General features: G+C 43.5%; 1 protein-coding gene across 1 annotated transcript in view; it reads left to right on the top strand.

The window, feature by feature from the left end:
- The first annotated feature begins 7293 nt into the window (after positions 1–7293).
- The window catches only part of LOC138667012 (oocyte zinc finger protein XlCOF22-like), a 47876-nt gene continuing 39306 nt past the window's right edge, over positions 7294–15863 (top strand). Inside the window, exon 1 of the mRNA XM_069755242.1 lies at positions 7294–7333. Coding sequence (XP_069611343.1) covers positions 7314–7333 — 20 coding nt within the window. The 5' untranslated portion in view covers positions 7294–7313. The remainder of the gene's footprint in view (positions 7334–15863) is intronic.

Raw genomic sequence — 15863 nt, 5'->3', positions numbered from 1 at the left:
AGATCATTGTGGCCAAAGAGTTCTATTTTAACCTCATCGGTCAACAGGACTTGTTTCCAAAATGCATCAAGTTTATTTAGATGTTCCTTTGTATACTTCTGATGCTGAATTTTATTGTGAGAACTCAGGAGAGGTTTTATTCTGATGACTATTCCATGAAGGCGATATTTGTGCAGGTGTCTCTGAACAGTAGAACAATGTACCACAACTCCAGAGTCTGATAAATCTTTCTGAAGGTCTTTTTCAGTCAAGCAGAAGTTCTGATTTGCATCTCTAGCAATCCTATGAGCAGCTCTCACGGAAATTTTGCTTGGTCTTCCAGATCTTATCTTGACCTCCAGTGCTCCTGTTAACTACAATTTCCTAATTACATTTCGACTTTGAGAGAAGAACAACTTGAAAACGCTTTGCTATCGTCTTATAGCCTTCTCCTGCTTTGTGGGGCTCCACCATTATCAGAGTGCAATGCAGTTGCTTAGAAGAACCCATGACTGCTGTTTTTTGGCAGAAAGTTAAAGGAGTCTGGGTTTTTATAAAGCTGGGAAGTTTGCATCACCTGGCCTTTCCTAATGATGAAGTGAACAAGTCCTAACTCCAACAGGCTAATTAAGGTCTGACACCTTGGTCAAAGTTATCTGAACACACAAATCTACAAGGGTGCCCAAACTTTTGCATTGGCCCACTTTCCTTTTTGTAATTTTTAAAATGTAAAAAATTACTATATATATATATATATATATATATATATATGTATATATATATATATATATATACATATATATATATATATATATATATATATAATTAATTTTTTTTTGTTTTTATTTATTTTTTCCTACAATGCAAAGGAAATGTGTCTTCTTTAACTTTGGGTCTTTTAGAGATCATTTCATCTTCAACTTGCTTAACTGTTCAAAATACCAGTAATTTTGATCAGGGGTGCCCAAACTTTTACATGCCACTGTAAAACATACACTGAATGAACACTTTATCCATTCAATGTTGTGTTGGACTACGCCCTATAGGACCTCAGAAATTCATTGTGTCATAGACTCCACTAGTTATTGATTGTTCTGCAGTAATATAGACCCATGAAGACAAGATAGCTAATTGCAGTTGCCACAAATTGGATGGAGGTTCGGATAAGCTCTGAACAACCCAGAGATGCTTTATAGGACTGAGACCTGGGGAGGACTGAGATAGCAAGAAAAACCTCCCTGCAATGTTTCTGGAAGCAACCCATGATTATACAACTATTGTGCCCTAGGCATTGTCTTTCTACCATTAACAGGTGTCATGGAGGGATGATCTTTGTTGACCACAAAACTTAGGTAACTCACAGTGTCCGAACCTCAATCCACAGATAACATAGGACCCAGGATGTGCCAAGAATACATTTTCCCCCGCATTGTTACTCTACCTCTACCAGCCGGAAAGGTAAGTTTGTTGATTCATGATATTGGTGCCAAATTCGGACACCCCTATCATGATGGTACCACAGAAATCTGTATTCATCTGTCCAGATAACATTTCTCCACCAATCAGTGTTCTCTTTCATACATTAGATATGCTTTTCTATTTTCCCTTTGATAGCGATAGCACTGGAATTGGTCATCTTCCAGTATAGCCTATATGTGCTAAAGAAAATCAAGTTGTGCGTTTGAACTAGAGATGAGCAACGTTGGTAGGCTTCTCCTTTATGCCAATCTTGGGGGGACTATGGACACTGGGTATGACCTATGGTCGGTAGATATGAGGTCATTGATGGTTCATAGTCACCATAAAAAAAATGCTGCCATTTTACGAGAGAAGAGGCCAGAACAGAGACATAGTGCACAGTCACATTGTGAGGTGGATTGCCTTCACAGACTCCTATCATCAATGAGTTGTAGAAGTGAGTGAATTCGATTCAAGTTCATCTTGAATTTAAAAAAAAAATCACCAGAATCCCAATTTTTATTTTATTTGATTCGGGTGAATACAGAATAAAAGACGACAGTCTTCATTTTTCTGGATTATAGATGGATAAAAATATGTTTTAATAAATTGTTATACTCACCTCTCCTCTCCACATACCTGTCCCTGCACCTGATGTCCACTGATCAGCTCTTCTATCTTCCCTTCCGGCTGTTTCGTCCATTCACAATGACATGCATTTTTCCTCATTTCATGACATGGGGCCTAGCAAATGGAAGATAGAAGAGGTGATCAGAGGTCCAGAGACTGCAAAATAGGTTTGTGGAAGGCAGAGTAGAGGTGAGGAGAAGATTTGATTTTAACCCCTTCTTAACCGATTCAATTTGTTCACATACAGTTAGGGCCAGAAATATTTGGACAGTGACACAAGTTTTGTTATTTTAGCTGTTTACAAAAACATGTTCAGAAATACAATTATATATATAATATGGGCTGAAAGTGCACACTCCCAGCTGCAATATGATAGTTTCCACATCCAAATCGGAGAAAGGGTTTAGAAATCATAGCTCTGTAATGCATAGCGTCCTCTTTTTCCAGGGACCAAAAGTAATTGGACAATGGACTCTAAGGGCTGCAATTAACTCTGAAGGCGTCTCCCTCGTTAACCTGTAATCAATGAAGTAGTTAAAAGGTCAGGGGTGGATTCCAGGTGTGTGGTTTTGCATTTGGAAGCTGTTGCTGTGAGCAGACAACATGCGGTCAAAGGAACTCTCAATTGAGGTGAAGCAGAACATCCTGAGGCTGAAAAAAAAGAAAAAATCCATCAGAGAGATAGCAGACATGCTTGGAGTAGCAAAATCAACAGTTGGGTACATTCTGAGGAAAAAGGAATTGACTGGTGAGCTTGGGAACTCAAAAAGGCCTGGGCGTCCACGGATGACAACAGTGGTGGATGATCGCCGCATACTTAATTTGGTGAAGAAGAACCCGTTCACAACATCAACTGAAGTCCAGAACACTCTCAGTGAAGTAGGTGTATCTGTCTCTAAGTCAACAGTAAAGAGAAGACTCCATGACAGTAAATACAAAGGGTTCACATCTAGATGCAAACCATTCATCAATACCAAAAATAGACAGGCCAGAGTTAAATTTGCAGAAAAACACCTCAAGAAGCCAGCTCAGTTCTGGAAAAGTATTCTATGGACAGATGAGACAAAGATCAACCTGTACCAGAATGATGGGAAGAAAAAAGTTTGGAGAAGAAAGGGAACGGCACATGATCCAAGGCACACCACATCCTCTGTAAAACATGGTGGAGGCAACGTGATGGCATGGGCATGCATGGCTTTCAATGGCACTGGGTCACTTGTTTATTGATGACATAAGAGCAGACAAGAGTAGCCGGATGAATTCTGAAGTTTACCGGGATATACTTTCAGCCCAGATTCAGCCAAATGCTGCAAAGTTGATTGGACGGCGCTTCATAGTACAGATGGACAATGACCCCAAGCATACAGCCAAAGCTACCCAGGAGTTCATGAGTGCCAAAAAGTGGAACATTCTGCAATGGCCAAGTCAATCTCCAGATCTAAACCCAACTGAGCATGCATTTCACTTGCTCAAATCCAGACTTAAGACGGAAAGACCCACAAACAAGCAAGACCTGAAGGCTGCGGCTGTAAAGGCCTGGCAAAGCATTAAGAAGGAGGAAACCCAGCGTTTGGTGATGTCCATGGGTTCCAGACTTAAGGCAGTGATTGCCTCCAAAGGATTTGCAACAAAATATTGAAAATAAAAATATTTTGTTTGGGTTATGTTTATTTGTCCAATTACTTTTGACCTCCTAAAATGTGGAGTGTTTGTAAAGAAATGTGTACAATTCCTACATTTTCTATCAGATATTTTTGTTCAACCCTTCAAATTAAACGTTACAATCTGCACTTGAATTCTGTTGTAGAGGTTTCATTTCAAATCCAATGTGGTGGCATGCAGAGCCCAACTTGCGAAAATTGTGTCACTGTCCAAATATTTCTGGCCCTAACTGTATATATAATGCAAAACATCTTTTCGCCTGAATTAAACAAATCTAACAGAACTGAGAATCGCAAGATTCACTTAAAGCTAATGAAATTGCTTACATCCACAAAATTCCTTTTTATTGGATGTTTTTCCAAGATCAGAACATTCCCAGTATACTTTTGATGTAATTGATTGAAAAAAATTCACGAGGTTGGTATTTTTAAAAAATATTGGCCCCATCTAATATACACTGGGTTTTGATAGATGTCTTTCAGATTGTCTGATATTGCTATTTTAATTTAGATTTACCGAAATTGGTCCATGGAAAAACTGATCATTTCATTTTATGCTGCACTGAGGTGTTAAAGGTTACTTTCCATACATTGAAGCTCCAGTCAAGAAAGTGCTGGCGTCTCTAACAAATTGGCTATTCGAGTGTATAATACTGGTGTTTTAAATTAAACTGAACACAAGACCTTCACAGCCTTCTACACATCATAGGAGAGATCTCATGACACCTTCTCTCCATCTACCTGATGATCCTGAGGAACATCCAGATCTTCTTGCTTACAGTTCTGTGGAAGAAGAGGACGGGGACATCTCTCTGGTGTTATTCTCTCACTGGATAGAACTGGAGGAAACACATACAGGGACTGAATTCATTCTTTACATACAGATAATTATAGGCCGTGTGTATTTAGTCCTATTACCTGGTGATGTGAGGGGCTGGGGAACCTCCATCATGACGTCCTTGTACTGATCTTTGTGTCCTTCTAAATACTCCCACTCCTCCATGGAGAAATAGACGGTGACATCCTGACACCTTATAGGAACCTGACACATACAATGATATCATCATCTCTTCATAGCGTTACTGTATAATGTCCCAGCATTCCCAGCAGTGTCACCTCTCCAGTCAGCAGCTCAATCATCTTGTAGATGAGATCTAGGATCTTCTGGTCATTGATGTCCTCATGTATCAGGGGGTGAGGTGGAGACCCTGTGATTGGGCTCAGGGGTCTTCCCCATCCCTCAGACACAGGGTCCTGACAGCGATCACTAGAGGTCTTCTTCACTACTGTGTAATCCTGGTTATGGAGAGACACATTAATAAACCTCATTACAGACATTTCCAGAGTCCTCACCTCTCCAGTTCTGTCCATCTGTTATTCCCATAGATAAGAATGATGTAATGTGACGTCATCAGAATCTCTCACCTCTCCAGTAAGCCGGAAGAGGATCTCTAGGGTGAGGTGTAATATCCTCTCCGCCATCTTGTCCCTGTCCCTATCCATCCTTGTAGGGTCACTCCGGAGAATTCTCTTATATAGAAGATCTCCACTGAGAGGATCCGATATTGTAGGGACCTGAATGGGGAGAAGATGACGATGTAACATCATAAAGATCCCATGTAAGAAATCTCCGGAGCTGTTACCGGCGTCACATGATCACTACATCCAGTCATGGCCCCGTCCTGCCCCCAATATAACACACAGTCCCATTATAGTTACATACAGAGGTTTATCACAGGCTCAGCACTGAGGGGGTTAATGTCCCCTGCGCCCATTAATGGGGAATCTCCAGCACCTACCTCCACCTGCAGAGCCGCACACCACATACAGTGGGGCAAAAAAGTATTTAGTCAGTCAGCAATAGTGCTAGTTCCACCACTTAAAAAGATGAGAGGCATCTGTAATTTACATCATAGGTAGACCTCAACTATGGGAGACAAACTGAGAAAAAAAAATCCAGAAAATCACATTGTCTGTTTTTTTAACATTTTATTTGCATATTATGGTGGAAAATAAGTATTTGGTCAGAAACAAAATTTCATCTCAATACTTTGTAATATATCCTTTGTTGGCAATGACAGAGGTCAAACGTTTTCTGTAAGTCTTCACAAGGTTGCCACACACTGTTGTTGGTATGTTGGCCCATTCCTCCATGCAGATCTCCTCTAGAGCAGTGATGTTTTTGGCTTTTCGCTTGGCAACACGGACTTTCAACTCCCTCCAAAGGTTTTCTATAGGGTTGAGATCTGGAGACTGGCTAGGCCACTCCAGGACCTTGAAATGCTTCTTACGAAGCCACTCCTTTGTTGCCCTGGCGGTGTGCTTTGGATCATTGTCATGTTGAAAGACCCAGCCACGTTTCATCTTCAATGCCCTTGCTGATGGAAGGAGGTTTGCACTCAAAATCTCACGATACATGGCCCCATTCATTCTTTCATGTACCTGGATCAGTCGTCCTGGTCCCTTTGCAGAGAAACAGCCCCAAAGCATGATGTTTCCACCACCATGCTTTACAGTAGGTATGGTGTTTGATGGATGCAACTCAGTATTCTTTTTCCTCCAAACACGACAAGTTGTGTTTCTACCAAACAGTTCCAGTTTGGTTTCATCAGACCATAGGACATTCTCCCAAAACTCCTCTGGATCAACCAAATGCTCTCTAGCAAACTTCAGACGGGCCCGGACATGTACTGGCTTAAGCAGTGGGACACGTCTGGCACTGCAGGATCTGAGTCCATGGTGGCGTAGTGTGTTACTTATGTTAGGCCTTGTTACATTGGTCCCAGCTCTCTGCAGTTCATTCACTAGGTCCCCCCGCGTGGTTCTGGGATTTTTGCTCACCGTTCTTGTGATCATTCTGACCCCACGGGGTAGGATTTTGCGTGGAGCCCCAGATCGAGGGAGATTATCAGTGGTCTTGTATGTCTTCCATTTTCTAGTTATTGCTCCCACTGTTGATTTCTTCACTCCAAGCTGGTTGGCTATTGCAGATTCAGTCTTCCCAGCCTGGTGCAGGGCTACAATTTTGTTTCTGGTGTCCTTTGACAGCTCTTTGGTCTTCACCATAGTGGAGTTTGGAGTCAGACTGTTTGAGGGTGTGCACAGGTGTCTTTTTATACTGATAACAAGTTTAAACAGGTGCCATTACTACAGGTAGTGAGTGGAGGAAAGAGGAGACTCTTAAAGAAGAAGTTACAGGTCTGTGAGAGCCAGAAATCTTGATTGTTTGTTTCTGACCAAATACTTATTTTCCACCATAATATGCAAAAAAAATGATAAAAAAACAGACAATGTGATTTTCTGGATTTTTTTCCCTCAGTTTGTCTCCCATAGTTGAGGTCTACCTATGGTGTAAATTACAGACGCCTCTCATCTTTTTAAGCGGTGGAACTTGCACTATTGCTGACTGACCAAATACTTTTTTGCCCCACTGTATATATAGATCACATTTACTGCCTGTTATCTGGAAATAGATCTAATTTACTACAAACTCTAGGATGACTCCTCCCCACCATGTGACCCCTGACTCCTCCCCTCCTGTGACCTCATCACAGGTCCTGTGCACAGAACAGCCATTTATGTGGCATGCGGCTCTGCAGGTGGAGGTAGGTGCTGGAGATTCTGTTGACTTTACTCTTATGTGTTGGACACCTTTAGTGTAACCTCTAGAATTATCTGTACTGCAGTTAAAATTGATCAGTCATTATGAAAATTCTCAATTCTGAGGTAAAACCTGTATTTAGTGAAGACGGACTCTCCCATTGCTGAGATAGGAGATGGCAGATGCTATGAATACAATTCTATGTAGATAACAAGAGCTATAACCAGAGCTCCCCCCTAGGCATCCCTTCTATCGTTGGTGCCGCCTGGATGACTGCACAGGGACCCAAGAGGTAAGGGAGCCATTTTAACCTCCAAAGCAGGTGCAATTTTGCATTTTTAGGAGCTCTTGTCTACAAAGGGCCCATATAATGTTCTTGCACAGGGGCCCTTTTCTGTCTTTGTCCGCCAGTGACCTAGGCAGAGGTCATAGACTTCGTAGAAATCATTCACATCTACAAGCACGTGAAGACAGCGGCAACCTCTGAGAAGTTCTAATAGATGGTTACAAATATAAGTTTTCAAAAGCTCCAGGTTCTTGATGAACGGTACGTTGGTGTCTGCTGAATTTTACTGAATTTCAGGTTAATTGGAACTAGATAAAAATGCAATAAGGTATTATCCAGGTAAAGAGGTTAAAAGGAAAGGTAGAACTGCACACCTTAAAGGGTTGTGTAAGATACAACGCCTATAATCCGGATGCTGCAGCTTCTACGAGATTGTCAGAGTTAAATGTCGGGAAAATGGAAGTAATTCGCCGGTTTCTGGAGTTAAGACAATGCAATAATAAAAGTGATATGTAGGTTTATTGTCAATGCGTTTCAGAGTCACACCGACTCATTCTTCAGGACAACCATACATAAAAACGTAAAGGTGAACCCTGTTCGAGGGTATAGGGCAGGGGTGAGGAACCTCAGGGCCATTTACGGCCCTCAATGACCTTTTATCAGACCCCCGAGCAGATTCTCAGGGATGCATTCTTGGGCAGGGAGGTGTATTTTGATTTCCACCAGCTCATTAATTTCTTCTAGCTTTGTTAGCACACACATGCAGTGATCACTACTGAACACCGAAGGGCATGCAATGAAAGATTACGTCCTGAAACCAGTGCCAGAGTCAGGATGTACTTTGTGGGCGGAGTTTGTACGACCCCCGAAGGATGGTATAAATATTCAAAGGGCCCTTGGCAGAAAAAAGATTCCCCACCCCTGGTATAGGGGAACCTCAGCAGAAGACCGCGCTGTTATTGAAAATAAATCTCTTTCTCTTTCAGGAAAGCATCCACTACATAAAAACCAACACTGATATTACCGCAATATGGTGACCAGATAGTGGTAGATACCATACCTGCAGACCATACAAGTAATTACAGTACAGTTATATATAGTAACTTACAGCTGACGTTCTTTCTGGTGGAAAAGATTATTTTCCTGTCTTTTCCATCCGGTCCAGACCAACATGTCAACTTCTTCCCGTCACGAGTCATCTGTAGAGATGGGATTTCCATCACCGTCCCCATCTATTCCCAATTTGCACAAACTTCTCATCCTGCTGATAGCAGAATACTAAGCCATTGCTGCCAAGTATGTGTCCCTATTGCTGCACCTGCAGTGTGGTACAAAAACAGCTCCTCTTTCTGCCCCACATAACAATGCCACCACTGTGCCCAATACAAAGTTATAATGCCTCACTTGTGCTCTCTAGATGGTAAAATTGCTCCCTTGAAATTATTAATTCCCTGTGCAAATGCCCTAGAAAGTGTCCACATTTTGCTCCTTTGATGGTTACAATCATCTAAGTGCCCCTATAACACTAATGCTTCTTAAGTGCCCACTTAACATTAAATAATGTCCACTGGGTCCCCCAATATACAGCTCCTCTATACACAGTATAGTGGACCCACATCTCCCTTCAATAGAGTATGATGACCCCACAGCTTCCCTATATACTGTATGATAGGCCCTTAGCTTCTGAATTCACAATATAATGCATACAGCTTCCATATACACAGTATTGAGGGCCCACAGCTCCCCTATACCCAGTACCAACGTCAGTAAATGAATGCTGCACGAAAACCACAGTCAGTACACAAATGTAGAACTAGAACCACTATTGGTAAATGTATGCAGTGCCATTCTATTAAATTATTGATGTTATTGCATGCCACAAGATCGCCCTACATGGAGAAGTATTGGACAAGATTTTTATCCCAGTTGCGGAACAAAGAAATCTGATTATCGCTCACTAGGAGATTCCTCTGCTGTAGCCTGGAATCTGAGAGCTCAGGCTAAAGGTACCGTTACACTAAGCGACGCTGCAGCGATACCGACAACGATGCCGATCGCTGCAGCGTCGCTGTTTGGTCGCTGGAGAGCTGTCACACAGACCGCTCTCCAGCGACCAACGATGCCGGTAACCAGGGTAAACATCAGGTTACTAAGCGCAGGGCCGTGCTTAGTAACCCGATGTTTACCCTGGTTACCATCGTTAAAGTAAAAAAAACAACCACTACATACTTACCTTCCGCTGTCTGTCCCCGGCGCTGTGCTTCTCTGCTCTGGCTGTGAGCGCCGGTCAGCCGGAAAGCAGAGCGGTGACGTCACCGCTCTGCTTTCCGGCCGCTGGGCTCACAGCCAGTACAGGAGGAGTGCAGAGAAGCAGAGCGCCGGGGACAGACAGCGGTAGGTAAGTATGTAGTGGTTGTTTTTTTTACTTTAACGATGGTAACCAGGGTAAACATCGGGTTACTAAGCGTGGCCCTGCGCTTAGTAACCCGATGTTTACCCTGGTTACCAGCGAAGACATCGCTGAATCGGTGTCACACACGCCGATTCAGCGATGTCAGCGGGTGATCCAGCGACGAAACAAAGTTCTGGACTTTCTTCCCCGACCAGCGACATCACAGCAGGGGCCTGATCGCTGCTGCCTGTCACACTGGACGATATCGCTAGCCAGGACGCTGCAACGTCACAGATCGCTAGCGATATCGTCTAGTGTGACGGTACCTTAACTCTTGGGCAGATCAAAATCTATAGTAAGATAATTCAGTTCACTTTGTGTTATAAGTAGTGATGATCAAACAGTAAAAAGCTTGAATGCTCTGTACTCGAATCGAGCAGGTCGGGGTTTGGATGCTCAGACGGGCTGGACTCAAGTAACGAGTGTAATAGAAGGCAATAGGAAACTCAAGCGTTTTACGCAACTTTTACGGATTGTCAATAAAACATATAAAACCAAAGCTAAAATGGATTTTACAAAAAAAAGGAAACATTATTTCTAGGGTTGATAAAATAGCTTTGGATAAGTGCTTATCCGAACAGCTATAGTGCTTTCCGAATAGCTGCCTTGGTAACCTGGATACCTGTAGCGCTCCGGATAAACAGCTGTTCGACGCCGCAGCTGCATGTGTCGCAGCTGTGTGACAGTCACAACCCATGCAAGGAGAGTCCAACAAACAGGCTATTCATACATGTGTTGTGACTGTCACACAGCTGCGATCAACCCGAATTATTTCCTGCATAATGACTTGTATATAAGGCAAAATTAAAAAAAGACTGCCTCCTCCACCCCTTAATAGCCGGGCGATCTCTTATCCTATTTCGACGTTGCCTATGACTACAGTAGATGACATAGACCGGGAAATAAAACTACATCCCCCAGAAGATAAGCATAAAGATAAAGCAGTTATTCCATGGCAGTTAGGGTAGGAGTCAGGTAACCCACACTTTGCTCTCCCTTCTATCCATGTGCTCTATTCCTATCCTCCTACGTTCCCTTGCCATCCACATTCACAGCCCCATCTCTCCTACATCACGACTCACATACATCAGCTCCTCTCTCCTTCCCTCTCCCATGTACACTGTGTGCAAAATTATTAGGCAAGTTGTATTTTAGAGGATTATTTTTATTATCGATGAACAACTATGTTCTCGATCAACCCAAAAGACTCATAAATATCAAAGCTTAATGTTTCTGGAAGTTGGAGTGTTTTTTTTTTTTAGATTTGGCTATCTTAGGAGGATATCTGTTTGTGCAGGTAGCTATTACTGTGCAGAATTATTAGGCAACTTAATAAAAACCAAATATATTCCCATCTCACTTGTTTATTTTCACCAGGTAAACCAATATAACTGCACAAAATTTAGAAATAAACATTTCTGACATGCAAAAACAAAACCCCAAAAAATTAGTGACCAATATAGCCACCTTTCTTTATGATGACACTCAACAGCCTTCCATCCATAGATTCTGTCAGTTGCTTGATCTTTTTACAATGTAACATTGCGTGCAGCAGCCACCACAGCCTCCCAGACACTGTTCCGAGAGGTGTACTGTTTTCCCTCCCTGCAGATCTCACATTTTATTAGGGACCACGGGTTCTCTATGGGGTTCAGATCAGGGGAACAAGGGGGCCATGTCATTATTTTTTCTTCTTTGAGACCTTTACTGGCCAACCACGCTGTGGAATAGTTGGAGGCATGTGATGGAGCATTGTCCTGCATGAAAATCATGTTTTTCTTGAACGATACTGACTTTTTCCTGTACCACTGCTTGAAGAAGTTGTCTTCCAGAAACTGGCAGTAGGTCTGGGAGTTGAGCTTCACTCCATCCTCAACCCGATAAGGTCCCACAAGTTCATCTTTGATGATACCAGCCCATACAGTACCCCACCTCCATCTTGCTGGCGTCTGAGTTGGAGTGGAGCTCGCTGCCCTTTACTGATCCAGCCTCTGGCCCATCAAGAGTCACTCTCATTTCATCAGTCCATGAAACCTTTGAAAAGTCAGTCTTAAGATATTTCTTGGCCCAGTCTTGACGTTTTATCTTATGTTTCTTGTTCAAATGTGGTCGTTTTTCAGCTTTCCTTACCTTGGCCATGTCCCTGAGTATCGCACACCTTGTGCTTTTTGTTACTCCAGTAACGTTGCAGCTCTGAAATATGGCAAAACTGGTGGCAAATGGCATCTTGGCAGCTAGATTTTCCTCAATTCATGGGCAGTTATTTTGCGCCTTTTTTGTCCAACATGCTTTTTGCGACCCTGTTGGCTATTTGCCATGAAACGATTGATTGTTCAGTGATCACGCTTCAAAGGTTTGGCAATTTCGAGACTGCTGCATCCCTCTGCAAGACATCTCACAATTTTGGACTTTTCAGAGCCTGTCAAATCTCTCTTCTGACCCATTTTGCCAAAGGAAAGGAAGTTGCCTAATAATTAATCACACCTTATATAGGGTTTTGACAACACCCCTCCTCATAACAGGGATGCACATCACCAAATTTACTTAACTGGTAGTTGGCTCTCAAGCCTGAACAGCTTGGAGTAGGACAACATGTATAAAACGTATCATCAAAATACAACTTGCCTAATAATTCTGCACACAGTGCAAAGCTCCCATGTACTTCTCCCCTTCCTGAAAAACCTCAGCCCATCTTGCCCAAACACACTGCACAAAAAAACTTCGTACAGTTTCTACTTGCTCTTTATCTTCCTACTCCTACTGATTTCAGGGGACATCTCCCCCAACCCTGGTCCACCATCCACCAACCTCAACCCCTACCCTACCTCACACCGAAACCTTACTAACTTTACTAATATTAGTTGCCCTCGTTCATCTCCTTTTAATTGTGCCCTTTGGAATCCACGGTCTGTATGTAACAAGCTTTCTTTCCTACACAATTACTTTCTGAAAAACTCTCTTAATCTGTTGGCCCTCACGGAAACCTGGATTCAGGATTCTGACACTTTCTCCTGCTGCCATTTCCCATGGTGGCTTACAATTCTCACATTCCCCGAGACCCACAAACAGACATGGTGGTGGAATCGGCATACTCCTGTCCCCACGATGCACTTTCCAGGTCATCCCCCCAGTTCAATCACTCTCATTCCCTTCTTTTGAGGTCCACATCATCAGGCTCTTCCATCCCCTCTCCCTCTGAGTAGCGGTCATATACCGGCCCCAGGCTCGCCCACCCACTTCCTGGACCATTTCTCTGCCTTGCTGCTGCACTTCATGCCCTCAGAACTACCAACCCTTATTCTGGGAGACTTCAACATCCCCATAAACAGCCCCACTTCCACATCTGCATCCCAGCTTCTATCACTAACCACTTCTCTAGGCCTCTCACAGCTCTCAACCTCTGAAACTCACAAAGACGATAACACCCTTGACCTGGTCTTTGTCTGGCTCTGTTCAATCTCCTGCCTAGATAACTCACCACTTCCCCTCTCTGACCACAACATTCTCTCCTTCACGCTCACAATTCCTTGCCCACCCCAGCACACTTCTACCTACCACACATTCTAAAATCTACATGCTATTAACCCTCATACACTTTCAGACACCCTATACTCATCATTGTCTCCAATATCATCTTTTTCCTGACCTGATATGGCTGTACATCACTACAATGACACACTTAAAAGCATTCTTGACCAAGTAGCTCCCCTCACCCTCAGAACCTCCAAACACAGAGTAAAACAACCCTGGCTCACATCGCAAACCCGATCTCTCCAGTGATCCTCTAGGTGTGCTGAACGCTTATGGAGGAAAACTCGCACACCAGAAGACTTCATACACTTCAAATTTATGTTAAGAACCTATAACTCTGCCCTTCACCTCGCCAAACAGACCTACTTCACAACCCTGATCTCACTATCCAACAACCCCAAGAAACTTTTTGACACCTTTCTCTCCCTCCTCAGGCCAATAGCACAACTCCCTATCACAGACATTTGTGCTGATGACCTGGCCTCTCACTTTATAGATAAAATAGATAATATCCGTCAGGAATTCAGCTCCCAGCCACCAAGTGCAGTGACTCCCATCCCTCCCTACATTTCCCCTGGCTCACTCTCTACATTCGATCCCATCACAGAAGAAGAAGTCTCCAGGCTCCTCTCTTCTTCTCGTCCAACTACATGCACTACTGACCCCTTTCCCTCTCATCTCCTCCAGTCGTCACAACTCACCTAACTACAATCTTTAATCTCTCCCTCTCCTCTGGCATTTTCCCCTCCTCCTTCAAACACTCTATCATTACTCCATTACTAAAGAAACCCATCCTACACAAACTGCTACAGACCAGTCTAATCTCCCCTTCATCTCTAAACTCTTGGACTGCCTGATCTACTCTTGCCTTACCCGTTACCTCTCCACTCATTCCCTCCTAGACCCTTCACAGTCCGGTTTCTCCCCCTACATTTGACAGAAACTGCACTCATCAAGGTGACCAACGACCTTCTGACAGCAAAATTTAACGGTGACCACTCTCTGCTCATTCTTCTCAACCCTTTTTGCAGCTTTCGACACTGTTGACCACCCTCTCCTACTCTCTAGGCTCTAGTCACTAGGCATTAAGGACACTGCTCTCTCCTGGTTCCCTTCCTATCTTTCTGACCGCTCCTTCAGTGTTCTGTTCGCTGGCTCCACTTCATCTTTTCCTCTCACTGTTGGTGTACCTCAGAGCTCAGTCCTTGGCCCCCTTCTTATGTCCCTGTACACGGCCCCAATTGGACAGACCATCAGCAGATTTGGCTTTCAGTACCATCTTTATCCTGATGACACACAACTGTACATGTCATCCCCTGACCTTACCCCCGCAGTACTACAGAACGCCAGTGACTGTCTGTCCACAGTCTCCAACATCATGTCTGCTCTCTATCTGAAACTCAACCTCTCCAAGACTGAACTTCTGCTCCCGCCATCTACTAACCTGCCTAAATCTGACATTTCCCTCTCCGTGGGTGGAACCATAATAACATCCCGGCAGCAGGCTTGCTGTCTGGGTGTTATGTTTGACTCCGATCTCTCCTTCACATCCTATCTACAATCTCTTTCTCGCTCTTGCCACTTACACCTAACTAACATCTCTAGAATTTTCCCTTTTCTCACCATGGAAACAACAAAAACCCTCTCTGTCGCCTTGATCAACTCCCGACTGGACTACTGCAATTCTCTATTAATTGCCCTCCCCCTTACTGGACTTTCCCCTCTCCAGTCTATCCTTAATGCAGCAGCCAGGTTTGTCCATCTATCTAATCGGTATTCAGACGTATCCGCTCTTCGCCAGTCATTACACTGGCTGCCCATTCATTATAGAATCCAATTCAAAGTACTTGTTCTCACCCACAAAGTTCTTCACAGTGTGGCACCCCCTTACATTTCCTCCTTCATTTCGGCCTATTGGCCTAACCGATCACTGCACTCTGCAAATGACTTTTGCCTAACCTCTGCACAAATCCGTACCTCCCACTCCCAACTCCAAGACTTCTCCCGTGCTGCGCCAATCCTCTGGAATGCTCTACCCCAAGATATTAGTATTTTTTAGTGCTCGGAGATTTAGTTTTCATCGCCGCAGCTGAATGATTTACAACTGTTAGCCAGCATAAGTACATGTGGGGGTTGCCTGGTTGCTAGGGAATCCCCCACATGTAATAAAGCTGGCTAAGAGATGTAAATCATTCAGCTGCAGCGATGAAAACTAAATCTCTGAGCACTAAAAAATACTCGGAGGTCACCCGAGCGTGCTCGGGA

The sequence above is a fragment of the Ranitomeya imitator genome, chromosome 2 (genome assembly GCF_032444005.1).
Source record: "Ranitomeya imitator isolate aRanImi1 chromosome 2, aRanImi1.pri, whole genome shotgun sequence".
NCBI classification, from domain to species: domain Eukaryota; kingdom Metazoa; phylum Chordata; class Amphibia; order Anura; family Dendrobatidae; genus Ranitomeya; species Ranitomeya imitator.
Note: the sequence above shows the minus strand (reverse complement) of the source record. Positions and strands in the feature narration are given on the sequence as shown.